We start from the raw sequence: 22,819 nt of genomic DNA on the forward strand, positions 1-22,819 counted from the left end.
CTCATTGGCTGTAAGGAGCAATAATCACAAGTAAGAAGATCCGACCTGGACAGAGGCCCTGCTGCGATATCCTTGCTTCTCTTACCCGTTAGGAGCTCTGTATTATCTTGCTTCCGCTGGGGAAGAAGAGGAACGGTATCAGATAAGAAAAAGCTGCTCAGGGGGCTCCTGGGTGGCTCCATGGGTTAGGGCCTCTGCCTTCAGCTAGGGTCTTGGTCCTGGGACCCTGGGATCGAGCCCCGAGTCGGACTCATTGGCTGTAAGGAGCAATAATCACAAGTAAGAAGATCCGACCTGGACAGAGGCCCTGCTGCGATATCCTTGCTTCTCTTACCCGTTAGGAGCTCTGTATTATCTTGCTTCCGCTGGGGAAGAAGAGGAACGGTATCAGATAAGAAAAAGCTGCTCAGGGGGCTCCTGGGTGGCTCCATGGGTTAGGGCCTCTGCCTTCAGCTAGGGTCTTGGTCCTGGGACCCTGGGATCGAGCCCCGAGTCGGACTCTCTGCTCGGCGGGGAGCCTGCTTCCCTTTCCTCTCTCTCTACTTGTGATCTCTATCAAATAAATAAATCTTTAAAAAAAAAAAAGAAAAGAAAAGAGAAAGCTTCTCAGGTGTGTCCCTGCTGCCTTCACCCTTCTGTCACACCTGTCTCTGCAGATGCTCAGGGCCTGAGCTCCCCATGCAGCTTCTGGACCAGTGGATACAGCGGCTGCCGGCACAGCCTCAACCAGGACAGCGGAAAAAGGAACTCCCCGTGGACCGGCCTAGGGTGAGACTGACAGAAACAAGTAACTGGGATGTGAGCAGCTGATGTTTTGAGCAGTAAAAAGAGAAAGAAGTTTTGTTTTGTTTTGTTTTGTTTTTTTAACTAATCTCTACGCCCAACATGGGGCTCAAATTCATGACCCCCGAGAACAAGAGTCACATGCACTACACTACCAACTGAGCAACCAGGTGCCCTGAGAAGGAAACAGTTTAAAAATCACTTGTGGGATTTTAAAAAAAAAAAAAAAAAAATCATGCAGCATCTTTCTATAGTGTATTTAAGCCTCTGGATAAATATTTCTACACATCTGGAGAAACACTGACAAAGACTTTTAAGAATATTCACAAGGGAACGCAAACCACACAACTTCCTCCAAGAAATCCTAAGTTACATCAGCAAGGAGCTTAAACCAGTTAAATCTACGCGGCAGGCAAGGGGCTCTAGTACTCAATGGATAAATGCACTATTGTGCTAGCAGAAAGGAATCCAAGATAATGAATAACATCTCTACACAATATACCAGAGGGAAGAAAACGAAATCACTCAGATGAAAATCTGCAGTGAAAAAGCCCATCATATTTAAAGACTTTCTCAGTTCACAGTTAGCAGTATCATTTTGAAGGCAAAACAATGTGAGGCAGCCTCACGTGTCGCTGAGCAAAACAATTTAGTTCAAATCCAATCCATTACAGGGAAGTTTCAGTTCAGACTATTAAAGACACTAATTAAAAATTAAGTTAGTTAACCACTTTATAATAGCAACTGAACCTCTATGTTTTAAAAAAAAAATCACTATATAAAAAAATCACTAACTACTAGTTTACCAGTCCCTCTAACAGATCATTTGAAAGGCTCAATTGTCCCCTCTGTAGTGCATGTTGGTGGTTTTTTTGTTTTTTTTTTTTTTGCAGTTTGCTTAAAAAATTATGTGCCTTTATTGTACTAAAGAAATTCCAAGAGAGAAGCACAACCTACTCATCGATGATAACAACACAACCATTTTTCACATTCCTCCCTTTCAAAGTCTATCAGAGCTCTTTGAATTCATCCCAACTGCTATGAGCTCAGCTAATGACAAGAAGGAAAACATTTCCATCAGTTGGTTCAAAGTTTAGGTTATTTCTTACTTTGTTCAAGGCTAACCTATTAAAATGAGTGAGTGAGAACACACGAAACTTCAACAGTCATGTTCCTTAAAACACCCCAATGTCATCCTACTTTTCACAATAACAGAAGTACATCATGCAGAAATGTTTTCATCTTGCAAAGGATTTCTTTGCCAGCTCCAGAGAAGGCGACTGCAACGTGCCTCCCTGGGTTCATGTCCGGCCAACACCGCAGCTAGGTGGGACAGAATTTTGAACAATACAAAGTTGTTGCTAGACAAAGCAGCCTCCTGGAAACCACAGTCATCCACAGAATGTCAACATTTCTTTCCTCCCAAAGAAAAATCAAAGTGGAACCAAAGTGAATCTACAGGAGAAGAAAGGAGAGTTCAAGAGACAGGCAGAGCAAGTTTTAAAGCCAGAGTGCCAGAAGGCGCTCAGCACACACACACACACAATAAAAGCACTTGGTGGAGAAGACCACAGAAACGCTGTGGGCGACCGCTCTCACCAGCACTGGCCCCGCGCCCTCTGCTTCCTCTTCGCCCTGGGCTGCATCCTTGCGTTGCAGGGGGGATTCAATCACCAGCTCCTTCTTGACACTTCTACTACTTGTCCTGCATTTATCAGCCTGCATTCTTGGCGGAAAACACCAAGTCAGAAAGTCTGCAACTCGGACAGCTGCAAGTCCCTGGCCGTGCAAGGCACAAGCATGCCCCTGGCCCGAGCACGGAGAGGAAGCCGGCTTCCCGAGCACAAGTGGTCAGCCCGACGGCTGGGTCGGCGGAGCCGGCGGGGTGGGAGGGCATGCAGGCCAGGGCCAGCCCCCAGGGGTGTTACTACTGCTCCGAGAATGGGAGGCTCCCACATGCCGGCCAAAGGCAAACAAACCCGAACTGTACAATACACAGTGTGCTGTCTCTCTGATAGAGACCGGCCTCATTGTGTCTGTTCCACAAGGCGTGGGCCAAGTGGAGCCGAGTCCAAATAGTGCAGTGTTTAAAAGAGAATCAGTCACAGTTAGACTCTTTCATGATTATTTCAAGTCTGAACCTCCTGGAGTTGGAGGGACAGCGAGGTTGTCCGGGTGTTCTAAAACTCCTGTAGTTTCTGGGTGCTTCCCTTCATGTGATGGCCGAACACCAAATGCTTGGCTGATGGGCCAAGCAGGGAAGGGCAAAGAGTGAGGGGTCCCACCTCACAGGTGCGGGTGTAAGGAAAGCCTCCCTCCCTGGATGACAGACCTCAGCACAACGAACTTGACTTAGCAACTATTTTATGCCAGGAAGACAGGGTCATTGAACAGTCTCATGGGTTGCTACCTATCATAGTAAACGCATTTATTCAACAGAATATTACTGTGAATGCATCAGTAAGTGTGTAGGTAATAAGCCCAGGATGAGATACTGAGAGGGTCGCAGTAAACATGTAAGGCAGTGTATCTCCCTTCTGTCACTCAAGCACCAGGAATCCAGGGTATGAATGTTAACTGTGTAATAAGTCACAAGGGTTCAACTAGGCCATTAAAAAAATTAATGGTTTCTACAATATTTTTTTTAAACTAGCCCATTTCTGAACCTTGGGTAATCTTTCAGGGTAAATATAAACTCACTTGCCAAATCTAGGTTCTAAAACAGTATGATATATCGATTATAAAAACCTATCTTCATAAAATTACAAGCGGACAAAAAAAAAAAAAAAAGAGCCTCAGTTACATAAATACAGAATTGAAGTAGCAGTTACATCAAAACTTAAGAATTATCCTATAAATCAGAGGAGGCAAGAAAGTCTGAAGCCACACACTAAAGAGACAGACTGAGCCTCAGTAAAGTATAGCATAACCAACAATTTGAACAACTTCTTGAAATCGCTTGAGAAGTTCTAAACATCCCAATTCTTCCTCAATTCCTCATTTTCATTAAGTCACCAGCAGGTCAGGACTTTGAGAGAAATGCTATCCTGTTTATTTGGTCAGAATTACTCCCATTCTGTAAGTAAGTAATTTAAAAGGTTATTTGTTGTATGAAGACTGCAAGTGCCCAGCATGGACAATTTACATTATCTTTGTAGCATCCAAGGAGGTAACATGGTTCTCCCCATTTTACAGATGCAGAAACTGATGCACAGAAGGGTTACACATGTGCAAAAGGTAACACAGCAGGCAGCGGCAATATGGATCTAGTGTATACACTCTTTACCATGATCCGATGAACCAGTCATCTGCTCCAATTACACCAACTGCTAAAAAAAACCAAAATATGTAAAAGCTACTGATCGGCAGCTAAAGGTGAAGGCAGTATCAAGGTAATTGGGCGAAGCGGTAAAAAGGTAAAAAATGGCATAGCACAGAGCTAGGTCCATAGTAAGGTATTCATTTAAAAGGTAACTACTGTTACTGTTGTTGTTATTCCCAGCTGAAGAAGTTGGCCCTTATCTTAAATTCCAGACTTCGCCTGTGTGAACTACAATGACAATTCCACCAACCATGGGACAGGACACCACAAAATGCTTCGGCAATTTCAAAACAACTGATCTTTCTGGTTCACGGCTTGATTATGATAGCTGCCTTTGAACAGTGACCTTGAACCCCTGCATTCATGCCACAAACCAGGCATCTTCTTAAGGTTTTCCTATATTTTTCAAAATCTTAGCAATGAATCGATATTTCTTTTGTGATCAAGGAAAAAACTTTAAATTGGCTCTGAGCTTCCAAGTAGCCAGGACAGAGGTTAGGTTCCCTAATTCATATCACCAAAAGGAGAAAACACTCCAAGGTAAAAAGAAAGAAAAACAAATTTTTTTAATTTCTCACACAGAGATTTGCATAAAAAGGGACTGATTCATGTACTAGTTCTCAATTTGTTTACAGGATATGCAACAGCCAAGTTCATACTGCTTTCTCAACACCTTCTGAGAGCATTATACTTAAATCCTGGATAAAGGAAAGCAATTCTGAGAGCAAGATGATCATGTAATCTACCAGCTTCAAATGGTCCAACTTATGAGAGAAGGAAAGTCTCAGGATGGGGAAGAATGGAGATACTATTGCCAGCTGTCCTGCTACATAACTTCTCAGGCAATGTCAAGTGCTCTGGTTCTCGGCTTATTTAGGACAACCAACACTTCAGAAGTCTGCCAGTCTAGGGGAGTCACATGTATAGGATTTAATTCTCTAAAGGGTTTGTGAGACCGATGTCTGAGAACATGAGAGGGACAGACATCTGGCCAGAGCAATCACAAGAGGAAATGCCATCTTAGAAGGATGGTAAGTAGGTGGCCAAGGGTTCCTTTGCAGCATTTCAAAGAACAAGTATTTCCTGGACCTCTGGGTTCAAGTCCACCAACATTTACCGAACCCCTACTGTCTAGCAAAACCTCAAGTTCTTTCACACATTAACTTGTACAACTCTTACAATAACAAAAACACCTATTAACATGTATTAAAGGTATGCAGAATTTTACAGTTTAAACAGAATAGAGTAAACCTTTTGGGGGGAGAAGGATGAAATGAATGCTTCTGTATATGAGTTTCAATTTTCAAGTTTTAATATTCACACGAATTATTTATATAGGTTGGGTACCCAAAACCATTAAATCTGTATAGAAAAATATGGAATTTTCCAAGAGCAATTTTTTACTGTAAGGAAGGCTAACTGTAGACTCTACGGCCCCCATCATGAAGTTCCATCACATTCTGAAAAGCAAGGAGCTTGAGACCCTCTGACCCAGGACTCATACACGTGGCTTAAGACCCAGTTTAAATACTATCTTGATCCTCCTAGCCAGGATTTGACTAGCTCCTCTTCTGCTAACCATCTGGATATTCCTTTTATTCACCTCTATTCTAGAGATTTTCATGGTCCTCCTTTTAAGTTTGTACATGTCACACTCTTCGATGAGACCATAAATTCATGAGGGCAGGAACTGTATCTTAACCACCTTTGCATCTCCAGTATCTTAAGTCCTGCAAGCACTCAAAACACATTTGCTGAATTTAGTGCTTATGTCAGTTTTGTGTCTCTGGTTATCTTTATCTCTAAAATACAATTTGGTAGTTGCAGAAATATGCCAACATCTTCATTTGCTAATGGCCCAAATTAAGGCAGAAGCATTCAACTGTTCATCAACTGAAACACAATGGACCATTTACTAATAATTAAAATGTTCCTTTCTCCCAACTAAGAAAATGTTATCCTGCAAAACTTGCTAGACATTTTTCAGACAAGGGGATACTTGAAAACAGTACAACTGAACCTTGAAGTAGAAATAAAATTGTTTTTAGCAAGGAATTATATAAAATTTAAAACTGCATTTTGCTGCAGCAAAAACCCATTCAAGGAATAAAGATCAACTACCTCAACAAAATTTTCACTCTCCTAATTAGGGACTCCCACCATATCAGAAGGATATTTAAAACTTAACGTTAACTTTATAGATAAGATATAGATATGATCAGATACTTTAAATTTTATACACACACACACACACACACGTATCTACTCCAAAGTGATCATCTCTTTTCTCTTGGTCTGGGAAATGTGAAACAGTTAAGTACAAATTATTAAGAAAAACCACAAAAAGGAGCAAATGACTAATGATTTTCCGCAGTGTATTGTTAACTAGTCAGCTTGCTAGCCAAAGAAAAGAAAAGGTGTCAGGAAAATGATCTGGCCTTCTGAGAAAAACATACATGGAGAAACAGGAGGCACAAGCAGCAGCAAAACAGAACAGAACAGGATTAGAGGCCACAGATGCAGAGGGCCAAGTGATAAACAGTTATAGCAGAGGAGAGAGATTGTGACAAAAAGAGAAATAGGTGTGGGGGCAGGCAAAGGTGAGAGATGAAGGGGTTTTCTGCATTAGACCCTTGAGGCCTCACTGAATAGTTAATATTTAAAAAAAAAAAAAAGCTGACATAAAGTCTGATGTTCACCCCTATTTCTGTTGTCATCAGAGATATAATCAAATGATCACAGAAATGAAATATGCATTATCATCTAGCCCAGTGGTTCAGAGCCTAGAATCCAAGGCTGAACTTGGGATGAAAGTGGTCTGTGGACCCTCTGAAATTACATTCAAACCGTTATGTGTGTTTGTGATTTTTTGGGGGGAAGAGGCCGGTGGAGTTTAGCACTCAGAGAAGGAGCCAAGGGAAGATCACCCACTCACAGAATAAAGAAACGGGTCCAGAGAAATGAGCTAGAGAGCCAAGCAAAGCTTGGGGATACGAAGCTCTTCCCTTCGGCAGGTTCAAATTCTATTTGAGTAGAGGCAACAACAGCAATTTAAACACCAGGCACCAGTTAAATAAACAAGCCAAACGATGGCAATCAGCAGTGTCAACACCTGCAGCTACTCCTTTGTTCAGTGAAGGCCAAGTCAGCGACAGGCCATCATAGGAAACGTAATGCCAGATGGACAACCCAAGGCCAAGAAAGTCTGTCTCCAAAACAGGGAAATACGATAACCAATACAAATTGTGTTTTTTGAGAACTTTCAATGACATTAAGAAAATGTCCAAAATAACATGCACATACAAGACTGAAAAAAAAAAAAAATGTGACTGCTGATTAACTCTGGTATGTGAGACTACTAGGAATTACTTTTCTCTAAAATCTTACATTCTAAATTTTCTTCAAAAGCACTTGTTACTTCTATATTCAGAAAAAAATCAACCCAAATATGCTGTATTGCAAAATAATGGTAAAGAAAAAGTTCACATCAAGGTTTAGCCCTCACTATAACTCAACAGCTATGTGCTACCACTTGACCTCTCTGGGTCCCACAAACTTCACGTATAAATCGAATGACGTACATAAAAATCTTTCCAGCTCTACATGTCTACATGAACTATTAAAACTGTCCTTACTGATGAGATGTAGGGAAAAACAAACCACCCCAACAGAATGATAAACATTTTAAAATCACATTTCCCCACTACACACAAAAAAACACAAAGACCAAACAGTGGTTCTACTTCTAAACGTGTCTGATGCTCAATGGAAGATGTCCGAAATGTGGAGGACCCTCCTCCGGGGGAGCAGGGGCTGAGCTGAGAGGCGGACAGATGACAAGAACTATGGGATGTTCTATGGGTGAGGAGAGGGAGCAAGGGGAGGCTGGCAGCCCTCTCTACACAGTTCTGGGGTAAGCAAGCTTACAGTGCTGGGACAGCAGGGCACAAGCCCTAAAGAAGGCTCTGTTTCCAGATGAAGCAATTAAAACAGGACGGTGCTTCCATTTCTAGAGACTGCTCCCTGGTAATGGCTTTATGAATTCAGCACAACAACTTCACTACCCTGGGGACCCCAGGTCCCACCTCTGGAAAACAGGGACCAGATGTCCACCATTACCATTCTAAATAGATTCTGTGCATTCCGAAGACCCAAGTGGATCATGGATTTATCCCACGGCGTGCAGGAACACAGACTGCATGCAGCCACAATGTTCCAGAAGCTTCTCCATTGAAGACAGCCCCACCCCAACCAGAGACATTCCCTCTCCCTGCTTCCCTTTCTCCACAGCCTCCATCACCATCTGGCATTCTGCATTCTACTTTCCTTATTTGTCTAATCCCAATTAAAAGAGAGAGAGAGAGAGAGAAGGCGCTCTGTGAGGGCAGAGATTTTTGTCTATTTTGTTCACTGCTCTATTCCTAGGTCCTAAAACAGGGTAGTTGCTTAAAAAATATTTCTTGGATGAATTTACTGAAGAGTTAGGATCCTGGCAGTCTGGATAAAGAGCTTTTACACTCTGCACACCAATATTTTTTCTGTAAACTGTCAATTTCTTTTAAACACAATAATGATAATTCAGCCAACAATGTCAGTGATTTGTGTTAGAGATGGAAACTTACAAAGGCAAAGGAAAACATCATGTGCCCGATTTTTCTCAGGAAACGAAACTCCCAGTCCGAGTTACCAACACCCCGCCCACCACACGGCGTCAATCCTGAGCAAGGCGTCACCTTGATGGGGCCATCCCAGCACATTTGATCTCCCCCTGTCAGCTGTAAGCACTGCAGCAAAGGCAGGGGTATGTGGTGTGTACAGAGAAAGCAGTCCATAAATGCTTGCTTAGAAAATAAATGATAAATTGCCTCATTTGGGTTTGATTTGTCACAGACCCACGCCTCACAGGAGTTGAAATGAAGGATTTTCTAACTTTCCTCACTACATGAAACGGCTGAGGTTAAGGACTAGGAAACGTATGCATAGTGAGAAAAACAACCAAAAGATTTTTTTTAAGCACTGAAGTTTTTCTTTCTAAATTAAATGCCTCATTCCATTATAAACAGAAGACAAATATCCACCCCTTCACTTCTCCCCATATGTGCACCTCCCAAAGCAACCTAATGAAATCCACAAATAACCACCCTCCAAGTTTACGTAAAATCTCTGTATATGTTAACATTACTTAACACATGTTCCATCAGTGTTGGCATGGTACAAAACTGGTGGACCCCCGTGACTGACGGGTGAGGGAGACAGGGCAAGCTGGCAGGGGGCACAGGGTTGTCACTCCCAGGTGTCACAGTTCAAGGCCATCAGCTACCTACCCCGGGGGCAGGAGAGATGACAGGCCTCCAGGCAAAAGCTGGACACTTACTTTGGCAAAATCGAAAACACCCCCAGGCTTCAAGGGGAAAGTCCACCAGGAGGAAACTTGGCAAAGTGTGTTGAGGACTACCCGCTAGGATTTCTGGCTTAGTTAAACTGGCATTTAAAAGACAATGACCATTTACAATCATCCCAGTTCCCCAACAATGATAGGAAAGTCCCTGCTTTTTAAAAAGCGGTAGATTATGTCCCTTCCATAAGATAAACTCATCAGCAGCGAAGATGATGTGTCCCTTCTCATCCTGCCGCCTAAAGCTGGTCTTCCACTTCTTCCAAGCTCATTGTGATGGATTTCCTATGTAAAAGTAAGAGATTGCCAAGGAATAGGAAACAAAGCCAGTTGTAGGGGGCTCACATGTTATTCCTGGACAAACACATCCTGACAAGTCAAACTTTCCCCCATGAGAGCTTGTAAAAATATGGAACTCATCTTAATGAATCTCTCCATAGATATACTACAAATAAAGGGACCAGAGCGGGAGATACAAACACAGTGTGCGGGGAGGGCCAATGACAGAACGCCCACCTCTGCACTGCCAAATCAACACACACAACCACCTTAGAGACCAGTGGTGGCGGTGGTGGTGACGGTGACGGTCATGGAGCTGTGGCCACCTTTTGTCCTTTACTGAGGTTGCTGAATAGTCCTGTTACTTCTGTTATATTCCTGAAGTTTTATATATGCAGCACAGCGGGCTTCAGCTGTCCCCTCTGGAAACAAGGGGGAAAAAACGCTTCTGGGAAAAGTTATGGTTAAAAGGGAGAAGGTGATAGTTCATCAAGCTCTGAAAACTTGAACACCAGTGGTTGTGAATATTCCACTGCCCCTCCACAATGAGGGGCCAGATCTTAGAGTCCCTCTGTTCATTCAAAACTAGAAAGTAAAATAAACACAAAGCCAACATTTCCAATAAGCACTTAGGAGCCCTCCAGGCACAGACTTCCATTTATGCTTTGCCAAGACCTAAATCTATAAGTCAATACTCACTTATTATTATTAGTTTGTAACTGTCACACAAGAATTTCAACACAGAAGAGAGGAGGAAAGGGAGGAAGAGCATGCGTGGCTTGGGGAGACGGCACAGGTGGGCAAGGAAAACATTGCCTGAGTCCCTACTACGTGCTCGGCCCTTGACGTATATCCTCATTTTAATTCAGTTCAATTTAACCTTTACAATAGTAACACTATATTAGGCGTTTTTCTTTGTAGAAACTGGTGTTCTTTTAAGGTAAATAACTTACCTTAAGTGTGCATTGTTACTATGCTCCAAAATTAATCTTAAACCTGATAACTAAATAGATAACTTCATCTCCCTTTTGAACAAACATCTCGGGAAGCCACCGAAATTTAACGTTAATAGCGGTTGTGTCTGAAATACAGAACCAAAGCTTTTATTTACCCTTCTTTCTACTTACCTGTATTTTTAAAACTTTCTTCATAAGAAGCATGAATTACTTTAAACTAAATAAATCTTCAAACTTCTTAAAATTTTAAATTTATATTTTAAAACTTTTTTATTAGTATTTGGGAAATCTTTAAAAATCATGTAATGCATACAACTGCTCCTCCAGGGGCAGGACTGGGGGGAGGTTAGTGAAGCATACAATTCCAGAGCAGAATCTAAGAAAGCACTAAAAATTCAGCAATCAAGATTGACGATACTCAATGAAATTCTCAGGTAAAAATCAAAAGTAATGCTTAAAAAAGCCACGATAAACAAAACTAGAAATGCAGATAGGATCAGGATGTGATTGTGTCAGGCTCCAATATGGCCCCACTTAGCAAGCGCTACTCTGTGCCGGGCACAGCGATACACAGTATACTTATTCCTTGGTCAACCCTGAGACAGTTACTCTTATTTTACATATGAGGAAACTGAGGCACAAAAGTTAAGGAATTAGTCCAAGGTCACGGAACTGGTCCAAGGTCACAGAACTGATATGTGGAAAAGCAACTTTAAACAACTTTAAACAGATTAATAAAAGGTAATTTTTACTTTTCTTCACTGTAAAAATAAGTCAACGTCTATGTTTAAAACAGGGGTGCCTGGGTGGCTCAGCTGGTTAAGCATCTGACTTCTGCTCACGTCATGATCCCACAGTCCTGGGATCGAGCCCCTCTCCCACTGCCTCTCCGCCTGCTTGTGCTCTCTCGTTCCCTCTCTGTCAAATTTAAGTTAAAAATATATATATTTAAAACAGGTCAACAAGTGACCGGCTTGTCAGATAAAGATTTAAACTCAAGCTCAACATACATTCTTCTTCTTAAAATGATTAAGGAATACTGAGGCTATTTGGGCAAAAGGACCAAAACCCCACTCTACTGAAACCTCTTTTATTTTACTTAATTGTTCATACAGAAGTGAAACCTCCTAATGGTTCAAAGTATGGAACAGAGTGAGGGCAAAGGCTTTCCTCTCATTTTGATTCCCCACAGGAAGGAAGTTAGAAACAGTCTGACCTGGAGATTAGCTCCCAGAGCAAAGCAGTTTCTCTGGGGCTAAATGGGATGCCTCCCCAGTGACACCCCTTCCCCATGCGGCCTCCGTGGTCTCCCCGGCCCTCCTCACCACTGCCTGCCCCGAATCTTAAGCACAAAGACCACTGAGTGTCTGTACTGCCTCCTCACACCTCCAGAAATGCTGCCTGTTAATCTGGAATGTTCCCTTAACACCTCCTAATCTTAACCTGTCAAATGTCTGCTGGTTTCTGTATTATACAGATTCCAGAAACCACCTAAAACTTCGGCATTTGGAATCTTGCGCTGTATTTTTCACAGCACCCAGATGATACCTACTCTAGAGGCTTTTATCCCTCTATGTCTGAGAATCAATGACCCTAATTTATTAACTTTAAAGAGACGAGAACACCCACAATGTTTAAACACAGATGCAATGGAAGGAGACCTGACTTTTGTCAAGCTAATGTTGTTTTTGCCTCTAGCAAAGCACTAACATTAAGACAGTTGGGAGTTTTCCTGGAGGAATGTTAGACTCTGCCTGCCTTGAGTTTTAGTCAATGGGCTGCAGGTTATAAGGAAATTTAATTTTATCGACATTTCTTTCTGCTTCTGTTCCCCACATCACCTACGCCAAAGGCTTTTTCAACCTTCTATGTCTGAGAATCACTGATCCTAATTTACTAACTTAAAAGAGACAAGAACACACACGATGTTTAAATGCAAATCCAATACAGGAAAACATGGATGGCTTCCCAGACAGGTCTCTGCACAGGTACGACGTGGACAACTGCACTTGGCTGCAAGTAAGGGGAGGTGTGAGGATAAGGCCAAAAAGCTTGCATATTCTCTGCAGGACAGAACACACACTCTAGGCTCATCAAAACACTGTGGCAGGTTTTGACTCATTAATGACTGCTGGACTTTGGGGTAAAATACAACTTTGTGGGTAGATTCTTCCACCAGTATTAACCATCACCCACCTCCCCCCCCAACCCCCCGCCAAAATGGCACACCTCTCAATTCCAAGCCATTAAGAAAGGCCCTACAGAACAGTACAAGCTTCCTACATCTCTCCAATACTTTCAGGGGTGTGATCAAATCCTGAAACACTTGCTTAGCACGATACCTCCCTGAAGAGAATACAGAACAAAACCCACTCTGGGGCTTTGTGGCCTCGAAGCCTTTCACAAACACCTGGTTTGCCAGCTCACTTACAAGCTCTCAAGTTCAAATGTGTGACCTTTATGGTTGAGAACTAAAAGCAATAAAGCAATCTATTTAGAGAAAGGCAACCTGCATTTCTAAGGATTTCCTCCTCCCTACCCCATAAGAGGAATAAGATGCCAAAGTGACATCCTCCATGTGTATCCTCCACAACTCACTGCAACTAGGCCAGTAATGCAAAACAAAAATACTCCTCACCCAGTTACAGGCTTAACGTACTATTATTTTCCTTTTAAAGAGAATCTCTCACTCAGATATGTACAGGAGATTGATTACGACTTTCACGAGCCTTCTCAGTCCCTGATTTAAGACTTGAAGGCAGTAAAATAAAAAACCTTAAAGAAGTTTTGTTTCACAGAAGTTTTAAATTCAGACCGCGTTAACACTTTCCCCAACATCTCGTTTTGAAATAACTACAGCACATTAATTTGGGGGAAACACAGAGCTTCTAGATTTACTGCAATATATTTAAGTTGACCAGAAGTGTCGGCAGACGCAGCTCCCCAGACCTGATGGGCCACCTCCAAGTCCCCACTGGTGTCAGGGACAGGTGCTCATCAAATGAGGACACCAAACTATCGACGGTCAAGTTCTCTTTGGCTCCAACTTTCTGTAACTCAGTGATGCATGTTACCACTGAGGCTAAGTGGGCTTACTTTGTCCTTCCTGTGTGACACCACGTTTGTCATATTCTGTGTGACCCAGCAGTCACCACATAAGAGAACTTCCGAGGAACATTCAATAAAGTAGTCAATGGAACGCTCTCCATATTTACTCATTAATCCACTTGTGAGCGAGCTGATTCGTGCGTTAACTCTCCTGCCTGCTCCATCAACGCTCCGCAGGCGTTTTTCAAAACCGGGGGGCTCAGGGCAGGACTGAGAGGTAAGGAACAGATAATCCAGTGAGGGACCAAGATGAAAGGTTATACAAGTAACTTCAATATCGTGAGTGGCAGAAGAAACAGGTTACCCTCGTGTTGTCCAGCATGCTTGCCCCTAGTCCCATGCGGCCACCAAGTATCTGACATATAACTGGTCAAACTGAGAAGCTCTATGTATAAAATAAACACTGCATTTCAGAGGCTTTGTATGAAAAGACAGAAAGTAAAATATCCTAAGTTTTCATTGATTGCATGTTGGAAAATACTTTGAATAGACTGGGTTAAATAAAACATTATTAAAATTCATTTCACCTGTTTCTTTTACTATTTTTTTAACGTAAAGCTGCACATGTGACTGGCACTGTATTTTAATTGGACACTGCTGGGCTAGATGCACCCCAGTCCGGGTTGTCTTTGCTGGGCAGACACAAAGACCACAGTTCCCCATCTCAGCAATTGGGGGAAACTATGTGACTGGGTTCTGACCAAAAGAATGTAAGAAATATGAGGGAGAAGAGTCTAGGTGCCACCATGAAACAAAGTGCACGGCTGTCCCAGCTCATTCTCCTCGTGGACCCACTGAAAGCAGACTCCGCAGGAGGCCCCGCGCCACGGGGAGCCACGGATGTGGAGCCACAGATTCCTGAATCGTCCCTGAGAAGACCGCCCAATGTACACCCAACGGGATCTTGTCACAAGTGACAAGTAAGTACAAATACTTAGAGCATTACGCTACTGCCATTTGGTTACAGGAAAAGTTGAGGGATAACTACGTGCTCCAGAATTCTCAGGATAGGGGCTCCTGGGTGGCTCAGTCGGTTAAGCGTCTGTCTTCAGCACAGGTCATGATCCCAGGGTCCTGGGATTGAAGCCCACATCAGTCTCCCTACTTGGCAGGAAGCCTGCTTCTCCCTCTCCCACTCCCCTTGCTTGTGTTCCCTTTCTCGCTATCTCTCTGTCAAGTAAATTTTTAAAAATCTTAAAAAAAAAAAGAATTCCAGGATAAGCTTGGAAGGTTAGGTGCATAACAGGGCAGAAACCTCAGGTTCTCCAACTCCATGGGGTGAGAACCACTCAGAGAGCTGGTTCCAGTATAGACTGCTGGGCCTCTTTAATCCTCTCTAGGAGGATGGAGTTAAGGAAGGGGCGTGTGGTCAGCGTCAGCCCCGCCCTGCCCCGCAGCTCCCTCCCCTGCAGCAGGTAGGGAGGGTGTCTGAGCACAAGCAGCTCAGGCTGCTCCAGGCACTGCTGATGCTGCTCGTCTGGGGACACACCTTGAAACCCAGGGTCCTAAAGGAAGCACCTGGGGAACAAGTGAGGGGTGGAAGGTTAGAAAAGTAGAGACTTACATCCCGCAGTCAGGAGTCTGAATACTCCCTCCATGATAACTGTAAAGCAGAACTTCCCTTCCCACAGCATATGCAGCAATAAAAATAACTGAAGTATATGAGTATCTGCTAATACTTCAATTTCCTACAAAATTCCTGAGGAAATGACAGGGGCACAGTAGAGTAAGTTGACCACTGTGGGCCAAGTGTGAGACTCCAAAACCCTAATTCTTGGGTCAACCACCTAGTTATAAACTTGCTATGTGCCCTAAGAAATGAGATAACCATGAGACAGCTGCTGCGGTTGTGCTATTAGCAGAGGAACACTTGCCTTCAACCTACTTCACAGAAACCTTTGTGAGATTAAATGTGGTTATTAAAAAAAAAAAAAAATGTTCTAGGAAAAGGTATATAATTTACCTGCAAAGATGTCTATTATTTCAACCAGGCACTACTCAACCTGGTACGATGCAAATGACTGTCTTGGAGAGAAGCAACCGGAGCTGACCAACAGCACGGAGGAAGACAGCGACCATGAGGAACAACATTAACTTCACTGGGAATCCTTCCTAGTAGCACGGTTCTTTTTTTAATTTTTATTATTATTTATTTATTCATTTGAGAGAGAGAGAAAGAGCACAAGCAGGGAGAGCGGCAGAGGGAGAGGGAGAAGCAGACTCCCTGGTGAGTAGGGATCCCGATATGGGGCTCAATCCCAAGACCCTGAAATCATGATCTGAGCCAAAGGCAGACACTTAACCATCTGAGCGCCCCAGGCACTCTCCAGTAGTACAATTCCGAGTGCCCTCCTTTCCATATTCAAGACAGACAACAACAAAACAAAACAAAACAGTTCTAACTCACTCAACTGGATTAAAAGCCAGATGTTGGCACCCTCTGAGTAGCTATAAAATATGGCAGTGGAAGAGACAACCTCTTAAATCACTGTTTGTACTGCATCCAAATGAATGCTGGGGAATAGATTTTAGTGTTTTTCTTTCTAACAGTGCAAGGAGGAAGAGTTCTGTTTGAGCTAAATATATTCTTTACTCAACATAGAAATCTAATGGTCCCTTTGCGATCATTCAGAGGGGGAAAGTGATTAAAACAGTTTGTTAAAAAAAAAAAACAGTTTATTAAATGTTTTCTCACTGTAGTTAGAATTAGATGAATAATACATGGAATTTGCTTATGTCAAAACTGCAGGGGAGTCAACTGCTTTTACCTCAAAGCGAAAAAAAGTGTGGTATTACTTTCAGCAATATTCCTTAATATCATCAAGCTGCAAAATGAGAAGATACCTTTTTTGCCACCCTTAATTCACAACTTTGTCAAAGAAGTTTCACATATATTGTCAATTTTATTTTTATCAGGGCACTGTCATAGATTTCCAGTATCTGTTGTGCCAGGTTAACAAATACTAAAATACAAAACCCAAATAACTGTGATCGCTACCAATGCTTCCAGAAGAGCTATTTAAAATACACACACAAACATACTTGAAACTAGAAATGGCAATCTTAGAATTTTTTTTTAAAGATTGTATTTATTTATTTGAGAAAGAGAGAGACAGAGACAGTGACAGCGAGAGAGAGCACAGCCGGAAGGAGAGGGAGAAGCAGGCTTTCCACCGAGCAGCGGGCCCAGTGCAGGGCCTAATCCCAGGACCCTGAGACCATGACCTGAGCCAAAGGCAGCTGCTTAACCGACTGAGCCACCCAGGTGTCCCACAATCTTAGAATTTTTTTTTAAAGCTTTTAAATCTTGGGGTACCTGGGTATCTTAGTTGCTTGAGTGTCCAACTCTTGGTTTCAGCTGAGGTCATGATCTCAGGGTCCTGAGAGAGAGCCCTGCACGGGGCTCCACACTTGGTGGGGAGTCTGCTTGAGATCCTCTTTCTCCCTCTCTCTGCCTTTCCCTTTGCCCCTTCCCACACTCATGCCCTCTCTCTCTCCCTCTCTCTCTCTAAAATAAAAAAAAACATGTTTAAAAAAATTTTTTTAATCTTTAGGAGCTCACTACATTTTCCTCATTTCTGCACAGATCTGAAACAGCTCTATCATGATCTGAGTACCAGGCACTTGGGAACCTAGGAGGGAAGCAAACAAATGCTCATAGGTCTGCATGGGTGATCGCCTCACTCCTTGAGAAGGCGGGTTTGTGTTGGCTCTGAAAGTAAAATTAAGGAAGCTTTCAGGCTGGTGAACATGTGAAGAAGTGTAGAGCACGGCAGGCTGGAAAACAGCATGGAAGCTCCGTGCCCCTTTCCCCGTAGCTTGTCCTTCCTCATAATCTCACTCTGTACATCTTTTCCATCTGGCCGTTCTTGAGTTCAGATGCTGGAAAGGGGGAAGCCATATATTGCTGACACCACTCCTGCTTTTGGAACGTAACAAGAATAGAGGCCTGCAAACCTGAGTGGCCTCATCCTGGGAGACATTTCATATGACATGCTGATGGACTAGATAGTTATTGATGACTGAATGAGATTCTAGTAATGTGCCAGGATCCTTTGACCTTTACGAATGTTTTCTTACAAGGGTTCCTTGTTTGAAGCCCAGGGAGTCAACTGTGATACTGTTATTTAAAATAAGAAATATGTATTTGGTCTTTGTCCCCTTTCTGACACAGAGCTCCTATAAACATAAAACTAATAAATAAATAAATAAATAAATAAATAAATAAATAAATAAAAATTGGATTGGTGCTGGGGTTCCTGGCTGGCTCCGTCGATTAAGCATCCGACTCTTGATTGTGTCTCAGGTCATGATCTCAGAGTTGTGGGACTGAGCCCCATGATGGGCTCCATGCTCAGCGTGGAGCCTGATTAAGATTCTTTCTCTCCCTCTCCCTCAGCCCCTCCCCACCCACTCTCACACTCTCTCTCTCGCCTCTCTAAAAAAATAAAAATTCAGGGGTACCTGGGTGGATCAGTGGATTAAAGCCTCTGGCTTCGGCTCAGGTAATGATCCCAGAGTCCTGGGATGGAGCCCTACATCGGGCTCTTTGCTCAGCAGGTAGCCTGCCTCCCCCTTCTCCTGCCTGCCTCTCTGCCTACTTGTGATCTGTCAAATAAATTTAAAAATCTTTAAAAAAATAATAATAATTTTAAAATTAAAATTAAAATTTTAAAAAATTGGATTGGTGCTTCAAACTTAAGTTAAATAGAAAAATCAATGAGCCAGACTTCACTTACTTCAGAGACATCCAAAATGAGATGCCCAAGGCAGGTGAAGGGCTGTTGGCTTGAGTCTCGAGAAAAGCTGGGGTGCTCATACCATCTCCTAGATGGAAACTCTGATATAGACAGGCACCTGTTTCTGCCGATCCCGGTCATGTTTGGAGCACTTACCCTTCGAACTACAGACTGAACCCAAAGCATTAGGTATTCTAATCTAGTGGTTCTTAAAGGCGGGCAATTTCACCCTCCTGTGGAGGCCACGCAAGAGAACCCAGAGGCATTTTTGGTTCTCACGCCTTGTGGAAAAGGGCTTTGATACTGGAATCCAGTCAGTACCGGCCAGGGATTCTCCTAATACCCTACAATGCCCAAGTCAGCCCCTACAGCAATGAATTATCCAGCCCCAAATGTTGGAAGTGCTGAGACCAAGAAACCTATACCAATTCTCTCAGAGGAATTACTTCTCAAATGGACAGACCTCCTTCTGCAACAAGAAAACCTGTTTCCCAAGAGTTCGGTATATTCATACAATCATAATTAGGTTACTTATAATCATATATGCATGTGTGTATTTTATACACACACACATACACACTCATATAAATACTGACTACTGACAACTCTGTCCCTTATCAAGGTCAATTAATGATCTTTGTTCCTTCCTCCCAACTGTGTGCCCAATTTCTATATATCAAGTGGTAGTTCCTGTTCCCTGTTCTCTTCATACCTTCTTTTGCATGACTTCTGGGAAAAAACCAGGAACATGCTTAGCAAAAACCCAGACCTTATACACGGTAACTGAGTCGTAAGTGTCAAAAATATATCTTTATTATGTTTTAGAATAGTATATTCTAGAAGCCCAACAATATTAAACATTGTTTCATGTTTCTGTTCACTTTAAATCATAAGCAAGTATAAAATGGTAAGAAGTTAGTAAGGTATGGCTGCTACCTCTATACCAAGAGGAAACTGTGTAAATGACCTAGGGTGTTCTAAAGAAATGTATGCATAGAAAAAAAAAAAAGTCACTAGAATCTGAATCACGCTGTTAGAAGTCTATCTGCTAGATGGGCAATGGTCATTTACCATGGGGGGACAATGTGCAGGTCACCATCAAGGACACCAAGTCCAACCATGACAAAACATCTTTTCCCAGGGGGACCTTTATCTGTGGACATTATACTAACATCATTCATTCATATAAAGCTAATGCCAGGGTACTGTTTCAAGTGAGAACATTACAGGGGTTCATCATATATGTCATCACATAGGCTAAGAGAAAGGAGATCAGGGGAACCTGTTGACTGCCCAGCATACACAAAGCTCACAATGGAATCAATCCAGAAAGCAACTGGCAACCGAATTACACTAGAAGGAAAGAAGAAGATGTTAACCAATCTGGGATCAATAAAGCCTTCTCTAAGGGGTTCTGCGCATGCTGTCTGAGATCCCACATGTCTGGGTAACTTAGGGAACAGACTGCAACACTCGGCTGAGGCCCCCAGAGATGATTCCACACTCCTGACTTGTTATACAGGCAGCTTCCACTCCTCTGACACCCTCCGTCACCCCTCAGCCCTCCACTCCCCCGGCCCACAGCTCTGCCCTTACACTGTTTTCCACCGTTGGCCACACTCAGCCTCCAGGGAATGCACTCTCCCTGCCCCTGTGCTTTGCGGACCTATAGCTCAGCGGGACACAGTGTCAAGTCCTGAGCTGTCTGGAATACTTTCCGTATATCTTCGTTACATCACAGAAAAGACGTCCGTCCGTGTGAGAAGCACGCTACTTTCCAACCTCACTGTTAGACGGGGCTTCGCTCCGCCTGGGTGTGGTGGCCGCCCAGCCCACCCTCTGCTAACACCACAAAGCCCTGCTAAATCCCCACAATCCTCTTTGCAAAAAGCCGGGAGGAGTCTCTCAGGCTGGGAGGCAGATGCCGGGCTGCTTTTCCAAGGTGTGCTGCACACCAGAAACACCCGGGAGGTGCCCACCCTGATAAACTCTGCTTTTCCTTCACACAGTTAACCTCCTGGGAGTGAGTCACAGAGGAGAACAGCTAACACGGGACTTGGGTGGATGGTGGAGCCACGGGGCAAGGGTGAGGGGACGTGTCACACAGGACGGAGAGAAAAGCCACCCAGGGTGTGGCGAGGCCAGGGCATGCACACACCTCGGCATACAAGTCTCATCTCACTAAATGAAGCAGAAGCCCGTGAAGGCAGGAACCGCCCCACCTTGGTTCCAGTGTGCTCCCCCTCAGGGTATCAACTAAGAGCTGATCATTTGTCCTGGCAGACAGACAAATGGAAAAAGCCTGTCACCGATTATGTGATGAGAGCTTGAAGGCCCTTTTTAACCTCGAATGCACTTACAGCACTCCTGGCCTCGGTTTCCATCTGAATCACGCAGGCAGAATCCCAAGCCCAGCTGCCAAAATATTTCAGAGTTTCCAACCCAAGAGACTTGGTAAAATCCATAAAGGAGGGAGATGTGTGATTCAGAGAACACGGTCGCGGTCAGCACTGCCTCCTTCTAGACTGACCTCCCTAACCCCTTCCAAATGGGCTCTTCCCAGTCTCTCTCTTACCCAATACAGTAACACCACCCTCAGAAGGGAAGTTCCAGGGCTGCTAATAATCCAGGTAAAACTCGGGGCACACAACTCCTTTAGATCATTCAGACTACTCTCTGTTACTTACAAAGAGTAAATGGGGAGAGGCGATGGGGCCGGCTGTCCATCATGCTGGACAATCCAAAGCCATCTGTATTTGCTCATGAACCTAAGCCACCAGATTAATGTTCAGGGCTCTTAGTAAAATTAGTTTATCATCTCAAACACGCAGTGAGTGGGTGGTGGAGAAAGACGGCCACCATGTCCCTGGACGGTGAAGAGGGAGTGCGAGGGAAGCAAGAGAGAGGGGAAGGGAAGAAGTCTTGGAATCACAGTTTTCCGACATAAATCATCTAACCACAGATAACAAACAGGGTAGATAGGAAGTCAAAGAAAGACATGCATCAACTCCCCCTTTCACTTTTGTGATAAGAAGACCTACCTCAAACTCAGAGTTTGGCATTAGAAGCTCTTATATTGTATATTTTGGAAATAAATGGCCTAAGTACTCTCTGAAAAACCTAATGTGGCAATTCCCTGAGTTCCTTCGACAATCTTTCCAACTCATGACTCTTGTTGTTCACAGACTCAGAGGGTGGGTATGTGGCCTGGAACAAGGTTTGTAGGAGCAGCTTATGAACACACACACATAAACACACACATATGCGAGAAGGTGGCCAAAGAGAGGATGATGACAAAACAACATTTTTTAATAAGAAAAGCAAAAATAGCTTTAAGGGTTTTTAAAAATTCATTTCCCAATAGAAGGAATTCTTACGTGATGAACTCTCTTGCTTGTTTCAAGACTGTGTGGCTTTCCTAATTGCCTGGGCCCAGCCAAGTACATGTCTGGGGATGCACTTCAGACAACATAAGCAGTCTTAAAGCTTATCCTCAATGTGTTTCTTTACCTTCCTTCCTTCCTTCCTTTCTTTCTTTCTTAACAGAGGTTGATTAGAAATTATAAAAAATGAAAATGGTTTGAATGTTCTGATGCAGCTAGAGGTTGTTTTCAAAATTAAGAGCACTACTGCCTGCTCGGCCTCTGGACAGTGCCCAGCATGTTTGATAAACACGCATCTGCAGAAACCATCAGAGTTTCTGCTTATTCTACAACACCAGTCACAAGCAGCCTGCGTCCTTCTGTTCCACAACAGCCATGCTAAAAGGTGGCTGAATTCTAAGAGTGAAAGTGAAAATGCGTTTATCAATTTGGCAGAGAAGCACTGGTGAAATCCTGCTCTGGTTGGTGGAAAAGAGAAGCCAAAAATCAGACAATGATGACCGCTCTCCAGGTCTGGCTAAAACGTTCAGGGCTCTTCTGCCCGTCTTTGATCCCCATTCCACCCAACCCCCCCACACCCGTATCAGATTTATAAAAGCAGGATGACCCGGTCTGACTGAAGGCTCTGGGAGGGAACACACATAGAAGAGGCTACCTACCAACTTTGTTATAAATATGTACTGGTCCTTTTAATAATCCCTCTCTGGATTTTCTCCTGCCCTGATATGTCCTCCTTAAGATGTAGCACTCAGTTCTAAACACAGACCCAGAGCAAGAGCAGGTCATGGACTTGAATGAGAAAGTAACGTCTCAGTGCTATTTCTTTACAAGGCCCGTGATGAAATCTGCAGATA

The 22,819-nt window shown here is 43.3% G+C and overlaps 1 protein-coding gene across 26 annotated transcripts in view; it reads right to left on the reverse strand.

The window, feature by feature from the left end:
* DOCK9 (dedicator of cytokinesis 9) overlaps window positions 1-22,819 on the reverse strand; it is a 276,869-nt gene that overhangs the window by 172,133 nt on the left and 81,917 nt on the right. For 8 of the 26 annotated variants that reach the window (XM_059377676.1, XM_059377674.1, XM_059377665.1 and 5 more), the window contains exon 1: window positions 2,383-2,632. The exons of the other annotated variants lie outside the window; for them this stretch is intronic. In XM_059377676.1, coding sequence (XP_059233659.1) covers window positions 2,383-2,508 — 126 coding nt within the window. In that variant the 5' untranslated portion in view covers window positions 2,509-2,632. Of the gene's footprint in view, window positions 1-2,382; window positions 2,633-22,819 lie in introns of those variants that run through there. 26 annotated transcript variants of the gene reach the window in all.

Source organism: Mustela nigripes, chromosome 15 (assembly GCF_022355385.1).
Source record: "Mustela nigripes isolate SB6536 chromosome 15, MUSNIG.SB6536, whole genome shotgun sequence".
In the NCBI taxonomy this organism is placed as follows: domain Eukaryota; kingdom Metazoa; phylum Chordata; class Mammalia; order Carnivora; family Mustelidae; genus Mustela; species Mustela nigripes.